General features: G+C 45.6%; 2 protein-coding genes across 6 annotated transcripts; both read right to left on the bottom strand.

The window, feature by feature from the left end:
* Nucleotides 1-817: 817 nt before the first annotated feature.
* ciarta (circadian associated repressor of transcription a) lies at nucleotides 818-8,178 on the bottom strand. The gene is made up of 6 exons (XM_035429585.1): nucleotides 7,924-8,178; nucleotides 6,523-6,872; nucleotides 6,170-6,245; nucleotides 5,050-5,128; nucleotides 4,567-4,738; nucleotides 818-4,082 (listed from the first exon to the last, which is right to left on the bottom strand). Exons 2-6 carry the CDS (start codon nucleotides 6,868-6,870, stop codon nucleotides 3,582-3,584), a joined length of 1,176 nt encoding a protein of 391 aa, XP_035285476.1. The 5' UTR covers nucleotides 6,871-6,872; nucleotides 7,924-8,178; the 3' UTR covers nucleotides 818-3,581.
* Nucleotides 8,179-9,600: 1,422 nt separating this feature from the next.
* Nucleotides 9,601-13,025, bottom strand: mrps21 (mitochondrial ribosomal protein S21). 5 transcript variants are annotated; one of them, XM_035429615.1, is made up of 3 exons: nucleotides 12,695-13,025; nucleotides 12,059-12,177; nucleotides 9,601-10,244 (listed from the first exon to the last, which is right to left on the bottom strand). In XM_035429615.1, exons 2-3 carry the CDS (start codon nucleotides 12,139-12,141, stop codon nucleotides 10,064-10,066), a joined length of 264 nt encoding a protein of 87 aa, XP_035285506.1. In that variant the 5' UTR covers nucleotides 12,142-12,177; nucleotides 12,695-13,025; the 3' UTR covers nucleotides 9,601-10,063. The 5 variants fall into 5 exon arrangements, 4 of the variants coding, with proteins under 4 accessions (XP_035285506.1, XP_035285507.1, XP_035285503.1 ...); XM_035429616.1 differs by having other exon boundaries at nucleotides 12,754-13,025; XM_035429612.1 differs by having other exon boundaries at nucleotides 12,059-12,187; nucleotides 12,695-13,024.
* Nucleotides 13,026-16,068: the final 3,043 nt, after the last annotated feature.

Below are 16,068 nucleotides of genomic sequence, written 5' to 3'. Positions count from 1 at the left end.
AGTCCAGTTCACCACTATCTTCCCTTCTCATCTCCTTTCGTCCCTTCCTTCAGTAAAACTGTAAGCACGTGTGCGAGCGTGTGCCATTCTATTTGGCGGAAGTCTGCCCACGTGACCCACGTTTGAGTATAAAAAGCACTGCTGAGCTAAACGGAGGCATGAGGGGATGGGGATGGAGAGGTGAGTCAGACTGCAGTCAGCCGCCGCCCCCCCCCCCCCCCCTTCCGCTCCCCCTCTCTCTCTGTCTGCCTCCTGCGGTACAGACGGGCCATCTGTAGCCTGCGTCAGCGGCGTGGAGCGAGTAGGTCAGTCCGTTTTGCCGGGAGGAGCGGTCAGCTGGTCAGCGTGTCACAAAGGGGATTGCGCGACGGCGGCGCCGGCGTCTACTCTGCCCAGGCGCTACACCGCCAAACGCTGGTTCCCTGATCCCATCGGCGCCGCTCTGCTGGCTGCACACGCACACGCACATTTCTAATTCCTTACTGAATCAGTCTTCTATGACGGGGACGTGAGTGATTATTCCAGCTAATGCAGGGCCACTGTATTGGGGGGTGGGGGCCTGGGGTGGTGGGGCCCACTGTGAGACCTTTTCAGGGGGGCCCAAAATCCCTGGTGGCGCCCCTGAGCGAAAAGCACAAGCCCTCTGTACAGCGTGAGGTCCCGTGGTCCAGAATCTAATCAAGGCCATGCATCACTGGTCATGAGGTCACCCCCCAGAGGGAGGGTTTCAGGCCACGTGAAGTAGTCCCTGCATCAGAACACACGTCCCGTAGCTTTGGTGGAGTTGGACCATAAATAACTGAGAGAAAAAAACACATTTTCAAAAACTCTCATTTATTAAATCATTTTTTCTATTACATGGTTGCACAGTTCCAGTAACAAAACGCCACAGTGTCCGCTGGCTTCCGTGGTTTTCTTTCAACCAGCAGCCAATTTTGGCATAGGAAGAACGGTGTTGGAAAGCAAAAGAGGGAGAGAGAGATAATCCAAACGTGTAGATGTGGGGGGGGGGGGGGGGGAATATATAAATTATAAAAAAAGGCGGGACAAATTTCAACCCACAAACCTGGCCTTTTTCCAGACAAAATACATTGCAAATACAAAATGGGAATAAAAGCAACTGGCTTGTGCTGTCATGTAATGTCCATGCAAAATAATACATTAAAAAAAAAACATCCTGACGCACCACTTAAGTGGTTTGCAACTTTAGTGCACTATCCATATTCACAGCTTGGTACTCACTTGTACATTCGTTAGCTAGGGCAGTCAGCTGATTACACGTATTCATACACCGCGCTATTGTTGTTCAATCTTGTTGCTTTGACTCTGGCACATCTCTGCTCGTGTTGAGGTTACCCTCGTATCACCAGTGCAAACGCTCGTGTTTATCAATACATGAAATATCAGCTGCTGTGCATGTATCCTTTGCATGTCTTCGTGGGTAAATTTGTATTAGAAGAATACAAAAACGTAACACGACATGCCGTCCTGATGGCGTGAAATAAATCACGTGGTGTAGATCAAATTCCGGCTCATGATTCACATGTGAAACTGGGTGATGATGTCACTGAGCTACAGTAGAATTACTCCCCCCCCACCCCACCCCCTCCGGTGGAAAGACCAATTACCCTATGTGTTTACATCACTGCTGTGCCACCTCTCCAAATGGAGCACTGCATATTAATCAAGCCAGATAATATTCTCCACATGAGCATTTGACAGCTAGAGCCCTAGATGCCCTGTAGTTGCTTGAGGAGCAGCCAGGGGGCGCCCGTACTGTGACAACCCAGAAACTCTGGCCTTTACAAGACTACTCTACCCTACACTCAGCGAGAGAAAGACCATCATATCTTGCTGCTGCAGTACCCTGGGGATAGTGACACTGGGCAGACTCAAACTAGCAGGAAGAGAGCAGTCTGTAGTCAGAGCAACCAGATTGGCTGAGCTTCTCAAAAAACCAAACAAATGTCAGCTACATTTTGATCAGTCTCACGTATTATTTGAAACATTCCCTTCACTTCTGTAGCCATTTAAATGTCCTCTCTAGATAATGACCTTCACGCCCAAATAGAGTTGATAAAGTTTAGGTTTACACTTCACAAATAATAAAATAACACTGTTGCCTTCCAAAATGTGCAAAGTACCATGACGGCTTGGAATAATTTAATATATAACTAAGTTCACGAGTTGGCAGTAGTTTATGACTTGTGAAGTTGCGCGAGTCTACAATCTGTTTCGGCATTATCGGTGGACAGCCTGTCTGACTATGTGTGAACAGTCTGGGGTGTAGTAAGCGACAGCAGATACAAAATAACAGCACAAGTGTTTTACTCCAAGAATGTCCAGCGATCACAAATAAGTTACGGTTTAATCTTCTGAAAAATAAGTAAACAAGCCGTCTGTCTTGATTCAAGGCACAGTGACGATAAGAGCAACACCAGGGGTGCAGTCAATTCCCTTTCAATTCAGCCAATACAGAAAATTAATTGAAAATTCATTCATCGCTTATTTGAATTGTCCATAGAACACTTTTGAATTTCTTAAAAATGTCTTTCAATTAATTTCCTGGACTGTAACAGAATTGACCCCAACCCAAATCAATATTCCTTTTACTTCTCACCACCTAGTGCAAACACTCCAAAGTGGTCAGAGAGCCAACTGCAGAAATCTCCAGTCACCAAATAAATAAATAATTCAAGTAACAGACAAATGCAAAAATCCAATCCATAAGTGAATAAACGCATATTAAAAATACAGGATTTGTTTCGGGCTGCTTGAGAGAGTCCGGCTTCTTCAAGTTAGACGCAGTAAAACGGCACAATTTTACTGGTTCGTCGCTTTTATTCATATCATATTCAATGTTTTTCATTATATTAGCACAAGGCTAAATTTGCTCACGAGCACCACCAACAACCTTCGCTTCGTGTGGTTTCCGTCCTTCCGCAGGGAAATGTAAGGGAAATTCTGGAATGCGGAGGAGGGGGCGGGGGTGGCGCTGGTTGACGTTGCTCTCAGCGCGGAAGCTCCAGTGAAACCGGCGAAGAGGACTTCCTGCTTCCAGCGTGGCGCTCCTAGTCCGTAGCTCGCGGCTCGGCTCGTTCGCCTGCACGCGTCCCTGCCCGGAGTCTCACCGCTCCAGTGGCTCGGTTTATCACGGTAGCCTTAGCCATGACACGAAAATGATCGAGCGTTGGGCAAACAAAAGATATGATTTTTTTTTTTTTTTTGGTTGAAATGGTTGAAATAAAAAAATAATTTTGATCAAGCGCCCTTGTTTTAGTTGCAAAGTTGAAAATCACTGCTGAAAATCCTTTTTGTTATATATGCTTCTTTTGTGGTCCTCCAACCAATAAAATATTTTTTTAAAAACACCCCACAAGAAGGCAGAAATGCATGGGGAAGAAATTAATTAAAAACGTGTAAAAAAAAAATTGGTGAAAGTTAGCGAAACAGTCGAAAAATGAAATCCACACTTTTTTAATATTGCATTTTCAACACTTCCCACTTGGTATACAGACACAGAATCGGCCAAAGAGAAGGAGCTTGTGTACAGTCTGTGGTGCGAGGGGAGCCAGGAGGGCTCATTGCTCCGGGGCGGTAAAAGGCTTTGTCTGCAGTGGAAGAGACCGGTTCCATCTCCGAGATGTCTCGGACGCCCGGCCCCGCCCACCCTCCGTCTCCGTGGCGATAGGCTGGCTGTGGCACCTCACTGGCTCGTGTGTCACGGCGGCGGGGTCGAGCGGAGGAGAGAGACGGGTGGTGGACGAGATGAAGGTGTCCTGCGTGGCCGGGCTTCCCGCAGTGGCGACGGGAGGGATGGTGTTTCCCCCTCTGCCCTCGCCGCTCTCTTTAGACGGGTGCGGGACGGGGGCCAGTCTGGACTCGGGCCGGCTCGAAATCTCTCCCCGGGCCTCCTTCCCCTCCTCTTTTTCGCAGCGCGCTCCTCGCCCGCCCGGCCTCACGGAGGCCCTCTCTGAGGGAGAGCTGGTCACCCCTAACGCCGGCTCCTCCCGCTGGACGCGCTTGCAGGCAGGAGCAGCTTGAGCTGGGCTGTCTGTGTTCATCCAGCTGAGCCTTCGCTTCTGTGGACAGGGAGAGAGAGAGGGAGGGAGAGAGGGAGGAGTGGGCAGAGAGAGAGTGGGGGGGAGAGAGGGAGGGAGGGGAGAGGGAGAGAGGGATGGGTGGGCAGAGAGAGAGAGAGGGGGGAGAGAAGGAACAGAGGTGAACAAAAAATCTAGTTAGATAAAATAGAACCAGAGCTTGGCTGAGCTTGTACTACACATTACTGTACTCCTTAATTTTATATTTACATTGGTGTTACTATGGAAATTAGTAATCTGTTACAATTAGTAATCTGTTGTCATCTGTTACAATGTGGACTCTTTTTTGAAAATATACTTTCAAAGTATTAGTATATATATATATATATATATATATATATATATAATTAGTATTTTACTGCAGTATCTTAGCTGTTAGCATATGAAATCTGCCGCCATTACGGCTCTATCAGCCGTGCATACACACTCAGTGTTCGGTACGGGAAACTGGCCCCGGGCGGCTCACCTTCACAGGGATGTGCAGCTGGTCTCTGCGCCACCGCGGGGCGGCGCCGCGCGCTAAGCTCCCCGCCGGGGCGGGCGTGGCCGCCGAGGTGGGCGGGGCGGAGGGCGAGATCTGCGGGAACCACAGTTTGAGCATCATCTCCACCTGCAGGAGGGTGTGCAGGTGCCTCTCTCTGCGCGATGAGGGAGGGAGGGAGGGAGGGAGGGAGGGAGGAGACAAAAAGGAAAAAAAAGAGAAAGAGATTAGACACATTACATAATGCTGTATTTCACGAGCCAAGGTAACGTTTAATCCAAGCGTGACAGCACACACCCAATTGTGAGTCACAAAGACTCCTTTGTGATTCTCTACCTGAAGCCTTGCGCCTTGGATACGCGTTTAAAGGCGTCATTCACCATTATCGGTGTGCTGGAGACAGTGTGACTGTGCGTGGTGATCTGCAGTAAACACAGGCGAGGGCAGCGAAGGGCATTTGGTGCTTACCCCATGCTGGGTTTCTGCAGTACTCCCACAATCCTCTGGATCCTGTCCATGGCAACGCTCTGCTGGAAACTGCTGAGACCTGTCAATCAAAAGGGAGAAGGGCTTGTAAGCCTAAAGGTCTGCGGGTTCGATTCCCAGGTACAACACTGCTGTTGTACCCTTGAGCAAGGTCAACCTGCACTGCTTCAGTAAATATCCAGCTGTGTGAATGGACACTTTGTAAAAATGCTAAAAAAAAAGCTTTGTAAGTCGCTCTGGCGAAGAGTGCTAGTTGCTATTTGCCTGTAATGTAAAATAAACTTTGCCGTGATTCGTTAACTCAGTTTCACCTGTACACAGCCGACAAAGTGCTCAGGCCTGTGACCAGACAGTAAGGATGGTTCTCCGGTGGGGGCTGGGGGCTGGGGGCTGGGGGCTTGGGGGGGTGGGGGCAGATTAATTACTGGGTGTCGTAAAAGCTGAAGAGCCCGCAGACGCGGCTGAATTTAAGTTTGAACGCTCGCCAGACTCCAGCGGAGGTAAGGGGCGACGTCCGGCTAGCCACATGAGCGGCTAGCCGGACGCCTAAAGACGACAGCCTTAGTCGAATTTCTCCAAATTGAGGGCAGGGCCGCCTTGGGACTCGCGGCCTGAAACGTTTTTCTTTTTTGAAAAGAGGGAAGAGCCGCGAAAACAGGACGCGCCGGGAACCGGGCCGCCGCGCTCTCGGGTGGCGAGTCTTCCGAGCCGGCCGCCCGAGGGAGAGGCCACTCGGTTCGCCAGCAGGGGGCGCCTGTCCGCTGCACTTCCGTCTCGGCGTGAGTCATGCGGCCTGGAAGGGTTTAGCTGCGCCAGCCTCACCGGAAAGGAAAGGACGTGACTAAAGCCGCGGCTGAGAGAGAGGGGCGGCGGGCGGCTTCAGGCGAAGGGCGGGTCTAAAGACGGGCGGGGAAGTCCGCACCGCCGCCCTCGGGCGCCGACGCGGACGACTGCAGGTTAAAAACGTGATCGGGATCCCCCCCCCGCGTCAGTTCGCCGGGTTTAGCGGAAACGCACACCCACACACACACACACACACACACACACAGGTGAGCAGACATGCCCAAAGCCTGACTCTTTGAAGTGTAATAATACTGCGTACCTCTGTCATATTTGCCCCTTTTAAGCCCGTTCAGAAGCTCCAGAAGCGGCCTAACAAATCCCTGGAGCTCAGCACACTGGGATACCAGGGGAAAGGAAGAGGAAGAGGAGAAGGAGGAGGAGGAGGGTGGGGAAGATGTAAGGAGAAATATTAATACTGACAGCAATGTTGGTGTAAGTCAACAATATCAACACTCACACGTACGAACAAAATTAACCCAGAGATTTCTTACATAAGCATCATAGGCATCATCACGATATTCACGAATGGAAAAGGAGTGGTGGAGACTTTTTTAGTTGCCCGCAGGCTTAAATGGGTTAACATTGCGCGACATCCCAGAAAGTCAGACTCACCTTCTGAGCGAAGACAAAGTCCCCCTCCGTCCGTCCCTCTCCCCCGGTCCTCACGCCCCCGGATGGGGACACCAGAATCACCCTGGTGCTGCCGGGGCACCATCCCGCTTGGTCCCTCTTCAGCCGAGACCCAGTCAGGCCCCCGAAAACGGCGGGGGTCGAACGCGCCCCGGGGCTAGCGGTGCGCGGGCTGCCCGGCCCCCCGCCCACCCCGCTGTCGCCCTCCCCCTCGGACAGGAAGACGTCGGCCTCGTCCTCGGTCTGGTCGCCCTCGCTGTGCAGGAAGCTGTGGCTGGAGGATGGCGAGTCGCGGGATTGCCAGGATGAAGCACTCCCAAATGACTGCATCACTGCGGAGCGGAGCGCGATAATGGGATGTGAATCAGCGCGGCGTCACAGGCGAGCGGACGGACACGCGGCGCACCGTTCAGAGACTCTCAAATAGAGAGAGACTGTGGAAGCGTGCACAGCAGCAGTACAGGGTTTCAACAGATCTATAATCTCTTTGAGATATAAAGGGCCTGATTTACAAAGACCTTCAGCGTGTGCAAAACCTGTTAGCACATGGAAAACCATTAACATGACCAATGATTGGCCATGGTATTTGTTTTACACGAATCATTGGTCATGTTATTGGTTGCGAGTGTGCTAAAAGGCTTTGCACGTGCATAGTAAACCAGGCCCTAATTTCGGTATTTATTTATTAATACATGCTCACCGTTTTGCACTCTGTACATAATTATATAATTTACAATAGAAGGCTGATTGACCGGGGCATTATCATTTTATTTTCAATATTTAAAATCTTAAAATTATGCGAGAATCAGCTGGAGATGGGTGGTCCCCAACCCTTCAGCCCTGTCGTCCAAATCTATCTGCGGTCTCGTTCAGTTAACACCGTCACAGTACAGCACATAGAAACCAATGTTTACACTATTACCGCCTGGACACAGTATTCTATGGTACCCACCTGCTTATACACAACATAAGACACTCGCCTAATATGTAGCAATATTTTTGTACGATGGGTAAATTGAACACACACGCACACAAATACATCTGGCATCATATAAAAAGTATCCTTAAAAAAACTACCTCATGAACAAATCCCCCAAATGTGTTCAGTCAAATTTCTGGTAAGTGTTATTTCCGAAACGAAGTCATGAAACGTAAATTAGCTGGTTGTCGGTCTTATAGCCGAATAAGTGTCGTTCTAATACAGCGGCAAATAGTCATAACACGCAGAAAACAATCGGTCATAGACAGTAGGCTAAGTGAACCTAAACACGCAAACGATTTGTATTCATTAGCTTAACAGTGCCATGGAAAAAAATTGAGACTATCAGTCTGTTTATAGATGCATTACTGTAAAATAATGCAAGGGAAAATTCATTCTCTTACCTTTTTAAGATACGTTAGTAATGCAACAACAGCAGCAAGTAATATTAGGTCCGGATAATCACGTCAACAACACGCTTCTTCTTAAACACCTACACAAATAAAATAACTGGAAAATACGCGTGAAATGCACAGCCAGTAGTCCGACGCAGCTGTCCAGTCTCTCTTAATTTCACGAGTCTACTCGCTTGTTTTCCTCCTCCGTATTTTCAGTCAGCTATGAGAGAGTGTCAACGTGCGGTGCCACACGTGCCGAACTGTGTGCTTTCGCTCAAGGACAGTCATTGGTTGCCTGTTTGACAGGCTGTTCTGTTATTGGTGCGCTACCAGCCATTTAGCGATTCCTCGCCTATTGACCAGAGGCCCAGTTCTGTAAGGCCCCCCCAGCACGTGGCAGTCGTGTGGAAGGCTGCATGGAGCTGAAGTTCACTGTGTACGGTACATCGCTGCTTGGAACAACCCGTAAAGAATACAGATCCAGTTTATAGGGCTAACTAGTTCAGGCTACAAAATTCTGATACAAGAGACTGCAAATCCACAACCATAAGCGCATTTTGACAATACACATTAATAGTTTGCAAGCTTCATATAATTAGGATATATATTCTGCGCATATAAATTATGACAACCAACTAATCTGAACAAACAATGCAGCAATTATGGATGGGTTTGCTCAAATAAGAAACAACATATTTCATTTAAAGAATAAATACAAATTGTAAATTACAATGTATAATTTTTATGATTGTTTCCTGTAATATCCACAACACTCCATAATAATTCAGAAAGGATATTTTTGTGTACACAGCCACAGCTACTCCCCCCCCCCCCCCCCACCCGCACACACACACAGGTTTGTGCTCTGCTGACTCCACGTAACCACTGGGTGTTTGGGGGGGGGGGAGGGGGTTTGAGCATCACTTCGGGGACATTACATTTGATGACTGCAAAAGTGCCCTCTTAGTTATTAGGTTCTGCACAATGAGCAAAATGGAGAACAAAAGAAACATGCAGATGGTGCTTCTCCGATACAGCCCAAAGGACGGCCCTCCTCCGCCCCAACACTGCGCAGACTCAAGGAGAATCACGTTTTGGGGATTTAGCTGGGAGGAGCCAGGTGGGATGTCTCATGTGTGTCCTCTCAAACTCCACCCCTGGTTGAGTCATTAACCCCATGGGTTAAGTACCTAGGCAAATTTCCCAGCTGCAACTCATGTTGCTTACCTGCTCAACATGCAGCTTATGACAGGGTGACTTTCTTAAAAAAAAAAAAAGGACTAGTCAATATTTCCCTAATAGTGTTTGAGAAGTGGAGGCAAATGTCATGTCTCACACACAATGAAGATGTTCTGTTGGGCAACTTGCTATCATGGCTGTTTGACCTTCAATCTTCAAATCATATCAAGCAATACTTGTTGGTAACAGAAATTAAGGGAACATTTCATACGCTCCCTAGGAATGAAACCAACAATACTGGAAAATTAACAGAAATGTTTTGCCATAAAATACCATAATCTGATTGATCCAACTGTGATTATTGAGGGGAAGGCTTAAAGCTAAAATGTGGGCAATTTAAACTCAAGGTAAATGTAGTGCTTTGTCTGGTGTGAAAATAAATGAGCAGTTACCCCCTTTGGAAGAAAAAAAAATCAAAGACAAGAAAACAAATACAAGCGGATGTAGTAATTTCACAAAAGATTTATTCACCACCCGCAATGGTGCCCCATCTTCAGAAGATTTGGATGGAGTGTACTGGGGGGCTGTAAGGATGGAGACAGGGGTCCAAGCCCATGATTCTTTCTTCAGAGCAACAACCCCATTCAAACCAAATACAGAGATAACGCACACAAGCATGACTCTGCATCGGTGATGATGCATGTTGGAGGACAGGGGCATGAACATACTGGATCAGGAGACCATTACTTATAAAAAGCAGCCCAGGTTCTGGCCAGGTCTCATTGGGGTAGACCGTAATTATCCAAATCGAAAAGGCTGCAAAGGACCACCGGATGGATTAGACACAACTACATTTTGAAAGTCTCTCTCACTGTACAGGTATGGCAAGACATAAGTCTGGTGCAGAACATTCATTTATTACACTCATTTACACCCCCCCCCCTCCCCGAACATTCTCCTCCTCCTCCTAGCTACCAGTCCAGGGGTCATGTCGGTGGGCCCGCGAAACAAATGCGATCTTCCTGGCCATCTCCGAGTGGTAAATCCGTCGGCACGTCTCGTAGTTCTCCCGCTGCCGCTGCCGACACGGCTTCTCATAGTAACGATTCCGACGCACCGTTTCGATCACTCCGTCCACTGACAGCACCCTGGAGAGGAGGGGGGAGGGGGGGTTGAAAAGAGACATAAACACGAACGTTACAAAAATATGAAGCGCACAGCTGATGACAAGTAAATCTACACCATGGCGACACTCTGATCAGTGCCCGAAGCGCAAGACTCGCAGCAGCGACAGGCTACTGCACGTTCAAGTGCAGGCAGAATCCTGGGACGCGTCAACTGTTTACTCACAGCAGTGCACTCTATACCAACGGATTTAAGAATGTTTATGTCGGCTAGCATGCTTGCTAGGGAAGTTGGCATGAAAGTAAAACAGTTCACTTTGCAGGAATTACAAAATAGCATCATAACAAAACAAAACAACAAAAAAAACTTTCCGTGTTTTTATGCTGCGTTAAGATTTGAAGTAGAAGGCATTCTATTCATAACGATTATGTAAATTCACAACACCTGTGCTTGAGCACAGCATTGAAATGAGCTAGACGCAAAACACACGTTTCGGCAATGCAGTCCGAATTATTTTGTTACTGCCGGTTGGTTTGGCAGCCATAAATTCATCACTGTGGTCGCTGGTGCACGACGTTCTGTTCCACTCAAGAGTACACGGACTGCGCCTTCTAGATTCAGTGACTACAGGGGCTGCAAGCACATGTTTCGGATATTGACGCACCAGGCATTTACTGGAAAACCACCAAAAACCAAGCCCCCAAAAGGCGTACGAACCAATAGGAAAGCGGAAAAGGATAATCGCCCCGCCCTGAACGTCTACAACCAATGCGTTTCGTCATTGTGCCAGAACGTTGTATAACAGTTTCTACCGCTGATATGAATTTACGGCTAGGTTGTGCAGTCGCGTGTGGGGACTGGTATCTAAACCGCAAAGCAAAATAACCAAATTGAGACATGGGAGAAAAAGAAAAAAACAAACCGACACCTATACAACAGAAAATACAGCAAAGGCAATGAGAAAACATTTCAATTAAGCTTGCTGCCGAAAGGGATTCTCAATAACAAATGTTTCGCATTGTTTCTCTGAAAGAATTTAGATTCCATGTCAGTAATGAACGTCGGCCTTTATGACGTGTTTTGTTTACCCGTGCTTGCTTTCTGTACTAATTAAATGTAATAATCGGAAAAAGCTTTTGTTTAAAAAAAAATGCAGAACCTGAAAAGTGTACAATAGTGGTATTCTGAATATACTAGATCTCCGCCTGCACATTAATACAACTGCCAGACAACTATACTGTGTATCGACATAAAATCGTTTTCAGTATCTTCTGATTGCGATCGGTGTGCGTTTCATAATTTTACTTTATACTCGAGGAAAAACTGGTAATACATTCAGTTCCAAAAAATCATAACTACATATATAAAGCCTAATAAAACAGCCAACAGGATCCGCTATTCTCTAGCAATGACTTAGAAACTATCATACCATTAGAACTGCCTAACATGAGCCGTTAACCGTAAAGCTGGTCAAGAAAACCAGTCAAGAAAACAAATATGCATGAGATTTCGCCCCCTGTTGGCTGTACCATGAAGTACGCGGCTAGTTCAAGTACAGAGAGTGTTGGGCCAGCATTCTAGTTATTTATATCCACCACCGTATTTTCAAATGCCTGCGTGGTTGCTGCTGTTACTAAACGTTATTAACAACATTAGCTAGTCAAGTTAGCTTATGTCATAAATTATGCGCTTATCTGAAGCCGATTAACTGCAGCGTTGACATTATCATTGTGGTGACCGCATGAAGCCCAAGTGACCTCTTACACAATACCACTGTGTAAATGCATTCTGATTATCAAAACACTTAAAATAATAAAAACAAAGACACAAACTTTACCTGTTTAGCGTTTTGTAAGCAGCGTCCACATTCCCATTTTGGACCATTACTGTCCGCGCGACGAAACGAAGGTGGCTCGCCATTTTGAAGGAGCTGGTGCAGCAGTCTCAAACGCCTGGCTGGAAACACCTGGTAAAACATGCGTTCCACACGGAGGAAAGCTAACGCGTTTAAAACACTAGAGGGCAGAATTTGTACTAAATCCGTCAAGTCGGCACAGAAAACCTCCTCAAAGTAGAACTGTTTTGGCGAAGAATTGCCACACGCTGTGGCGTCGTTACCTTTACGTTCAGTTTACTCCTAACGAATTTGCTGTTTGTTAAATGAAACCCAGATCGGTTCTCTTTAGGCAACTTTCCAGATAAATTGTTTCGTTATGGTGTGCATAGGCTACTTTCAGATTATCAGCATGGTATATACCATAGTACTTTCACGGAGAGTTGAGCCAAGGCCTGCTCATTTGAGACCTTTCCGGCATCGTTACAGGTAACAAGTTTCGGCAATAATTTGCCAGTCATTTGGCCCTCCTTGCAGATAGGCAAGGGTACAGCCTATGACTCTAGACACCTAATTCTCAAAGTTTAACAGGCATGGTGAAATTCTGAGGTAATCCCCAAACAGTTATCAAAAAGATACCTGCTGCTCCATTGCCATTCATAAAAACAGACTTGTGTCTCTGTGATCGCTGCTGCTACCTCAAAGAGCTCCACGCCTTCCCACAGACAGGAGGTTGTGTTGGAAGCCATTCCAGCTACCCGTCTGGTCCTTCTGCTTCTATTTGACTCAATGGCGGTTCGTGTAAATACTTAAATCAATCAGTTGCACCCTTTACTACTGCACATTCAATGCGAGTTTGAAGTGGAAACTGGTCTGAGGCAGTATATCTATCAGGATGTCTTTGTTAGGCACTGTAAGTAGCCTACATTTACACAACAAAAAAGTGAGAACAGAACATAGTGGAACGGGTAGTATACATGAAGGTGTCATAAAATCATAAATAAGAACTGTAAAAAATAAAAAGGTTTGAGATTAAGGTCCCCAAATTTTTTAATTAAGGCACAGCAAGGTGGCTAATCCCTAAAAAGAAGCTTCTTGGTGGGCTCATAGCCAGGCCATTTACGAGCAGTAACCAGCCACAAATCAGTCAATTAATCAATCAAATTATGTAACCAATGAATCCTCCTCCTCCCTCATTCAAATCTTAAGGTACTTAATTGATGTGGTGAAATAACAGTCGCCTGTGAGCTTTCTTTCAGAAGTAAAAACAGAGCGGAACTAAACCTGCGCGCGCACACACATATCATGCACATTGTCTGAGGATGAAGTGCAATCTCTGCCAATAACGTTTGCATCTTTCTTACTTAAAAGTCATCTCATTTTTGTTTTGTTTTTTGCTGAAATTTTGCTTCCATGGAATTTACCTATGGATGATGGCGCATTGATGACCAACAGTCGTCGCGTGCCTTGTGCACACTACACGATTTTAGCCGGGATTTTGTAGTCGCAGACTAATTTTCAAGGTCTTCAGAGAATTTCCACAAAAATCCCCAGTCTTTGCTTGATTGGGGCCCGCGCCCGTGACCAAAAGTCTTCTGATGTGACATGGTTAGAGAGTCGGCGACTCTTGCGAGAATATCAAACTGGTTTGCTTTTATCTTAAGTCTTTAGGCATGCTTCATGAAGTATATGATACACAAACACTCGTATTTCAACGTGTAACCGTCAACAGCCAATGAGCTTTCAGAATATAGCCTATAGTCATATAGTGCACATGGAGAATCAACTAGAGCAGTGGTATCAAACTCGTTGCCATGGAGGGCCGTGTGTATGCAGGTTTTCATTCCAGCCTCAGATCTTGATTATATAATTAGTTAAATTATTTGCTGAATTAGGGATGCAGGTTTGTGCACAATGGTGACCCGACGTCTATGGTGACCCGCATTGTCTAAATAAAAATTTTCTTATATTCTGTGCTTCAATGCTGTTAAACGCATATGGCTGAATGAGTAATTGGACTCAATTAAGGCAGCATTAATTGGTTGGAATGAAAACCTGCATACACACGGCCCTCCATGGCAACGAGTTTGATACCACTGAACTAGAGGCATAACTGTTCTTGCCTTGCGGAGTGATTTTATTTAGCTTTAATATAATGATTCTTGCGTCTGAGCGGGAGATAAGGTGATCTAATATCATTGATGTGGCCTATAACATGGTTAAATCAGATGTGATATTTTCTGCACGTGGCAATCAGCGTAGCTCATCCCTGTTCTCCTCAACCAAGGCTAGCCTAAATAATTTATCTAGCTCGCTATCATTTTACCTCCAGCTGTCTTTGAAAAAGGGACAGGCCGTGTTGTCCCGTCTTGCCAACCATTTTTTTAAAGCGGTGTTTCCGCACACGTTAGCACACAGACGAGTGCCGCTGCTATCTGCTGCCGATTGCCGCCTTCCATTTTCGTTGTGCAGGCGAAGATCAATTTTATTTGTGTTGCCAGTGCATCTACAGAAAACCACAAATTCAGTCAAAAAAAGTGATAAGAACACTAACTAAACAGTTGATCTCCTATATATATATATATATATATATATATATATATATATATATATACATTGTGGGGGAAATAATCCAGTCTGAGTTTAGAAGGATTGTTGTGATAAGAATAAGCACTGTTAGGATGGAGAGAAATCACAATGCAGCAGCATGAGGCTTACTCTGAAATAATTACAAAGCAGCAAGCTCTCTGACATGCTCTGCATTTTACACCAAAACTTTCTTTTTAGCGCTTACTACATTGTTCCAACCACGTGCATATTCTTCTTGTTCCTGCTGAATCAGCTCTGAAGCTTGCACAAAAAACATTTACTTTTTTGAAGAACCAACATTTGCACACACACATGTGATTACTCTAACATGGTCCCTTCAGCGTTCACAGTCTTCCATACTCCCTATTTTGTGCTTTTAAAAACAATTAAAAACAATCTAATGTATGGGTCGTCCATGCAGTAAGATGCAGCTCTAAGTGGTTTTAAACATATCCTAAAAGATACCGGAAGCCAGTACAAGGAGGCCAGAACAGGAGTGATATGTTCAGACTTACTTAACTAATGAAGAACAGACAGACGCACACACAAATCAATTACTTAAAAATGATCCCCTAAGTCTACACTGTCTTTCACGCTCCCCCTTTTTGTGGTTTGTCGTGGAAATCTCGCACATACTAAAGGAAAAGAAACTGCAAATCAGAGCTTCACACAGAATCACTCTTTATTATATTTGATCAAATAGGAGAAACAGTTCAAACACCTTTTCAAAGGAGCTTAGAGGGCATCTCAACTATCTTGAGATTCAGCAAAGCTTATATACCTGAGCGAGACAGTCCCTGTGTGCAATGGTACAGTAAGTCCAAGCCTCCAGTACTTTCCATTTCCTTTGTTCTTCTTTTGCACCAAAGAGACATTCCATTCTCATCATTAAATGCCAAGCTCCTCTGTGTAACGTGTGGCAATCTCATCCGTTGCACAATAAGTTCTACCCCCCCTCGCTCGAGGGAGCCAAGCCAGGAGCTCATTATTACATTCTCAATAGCCAAGCGTATTCAAATGGAAAAAAAAAAAAAAACAAGTGACCAAGCCCACAGCTTTTAAGCACAATTCAGTGCAAAGTGCTTTTCCAAATACATTAAAAATGAAGTAAAACGTGTTGAAACAGTAAGCACAGGATGACAAAAAAATAAATAAATAAACCATAGAAGAATAAAAAACATTTAAATAAAAGCATATATCATTATGTGGTAAAAAAAACTAAAGAGTGAATAAAAAGAAGGAAGTAAAACAAGGAAAGCTAGCTGATGGCATTATTTAAAAATGAGTCTGCTTCCTCAAAAACAAGTGACCAAGCCCACAGCTTTTAAGCACAATTCAGCGCAAAGTGCTTTTCCAAATACATTAAAAATGAAGTAAAACGTGTTGAAACAGTAAGCACAGGATGACAAAAAATAAATAAATAA

Source organism: Anguilla anguilla, chromosome 8, assembly GCF_013347855.1.
Source record: "Anguilla anguilla isolate fAngAng1 chromosome 8, fAngAng1.pri, whole genome shotgun sequence".
Taxonomy (NCBI): Eukaryota; Metazoa; Chordata; class Actinopteri; order Anguilliformes; family Anguillidae; genus Anguilla; species Anguilla anguilla.
The sequence above is the reverse complement of the archived record's forward strand: the minus strand, read 5'-3'. Positions and strand labels throughout refer to the sequence as shown.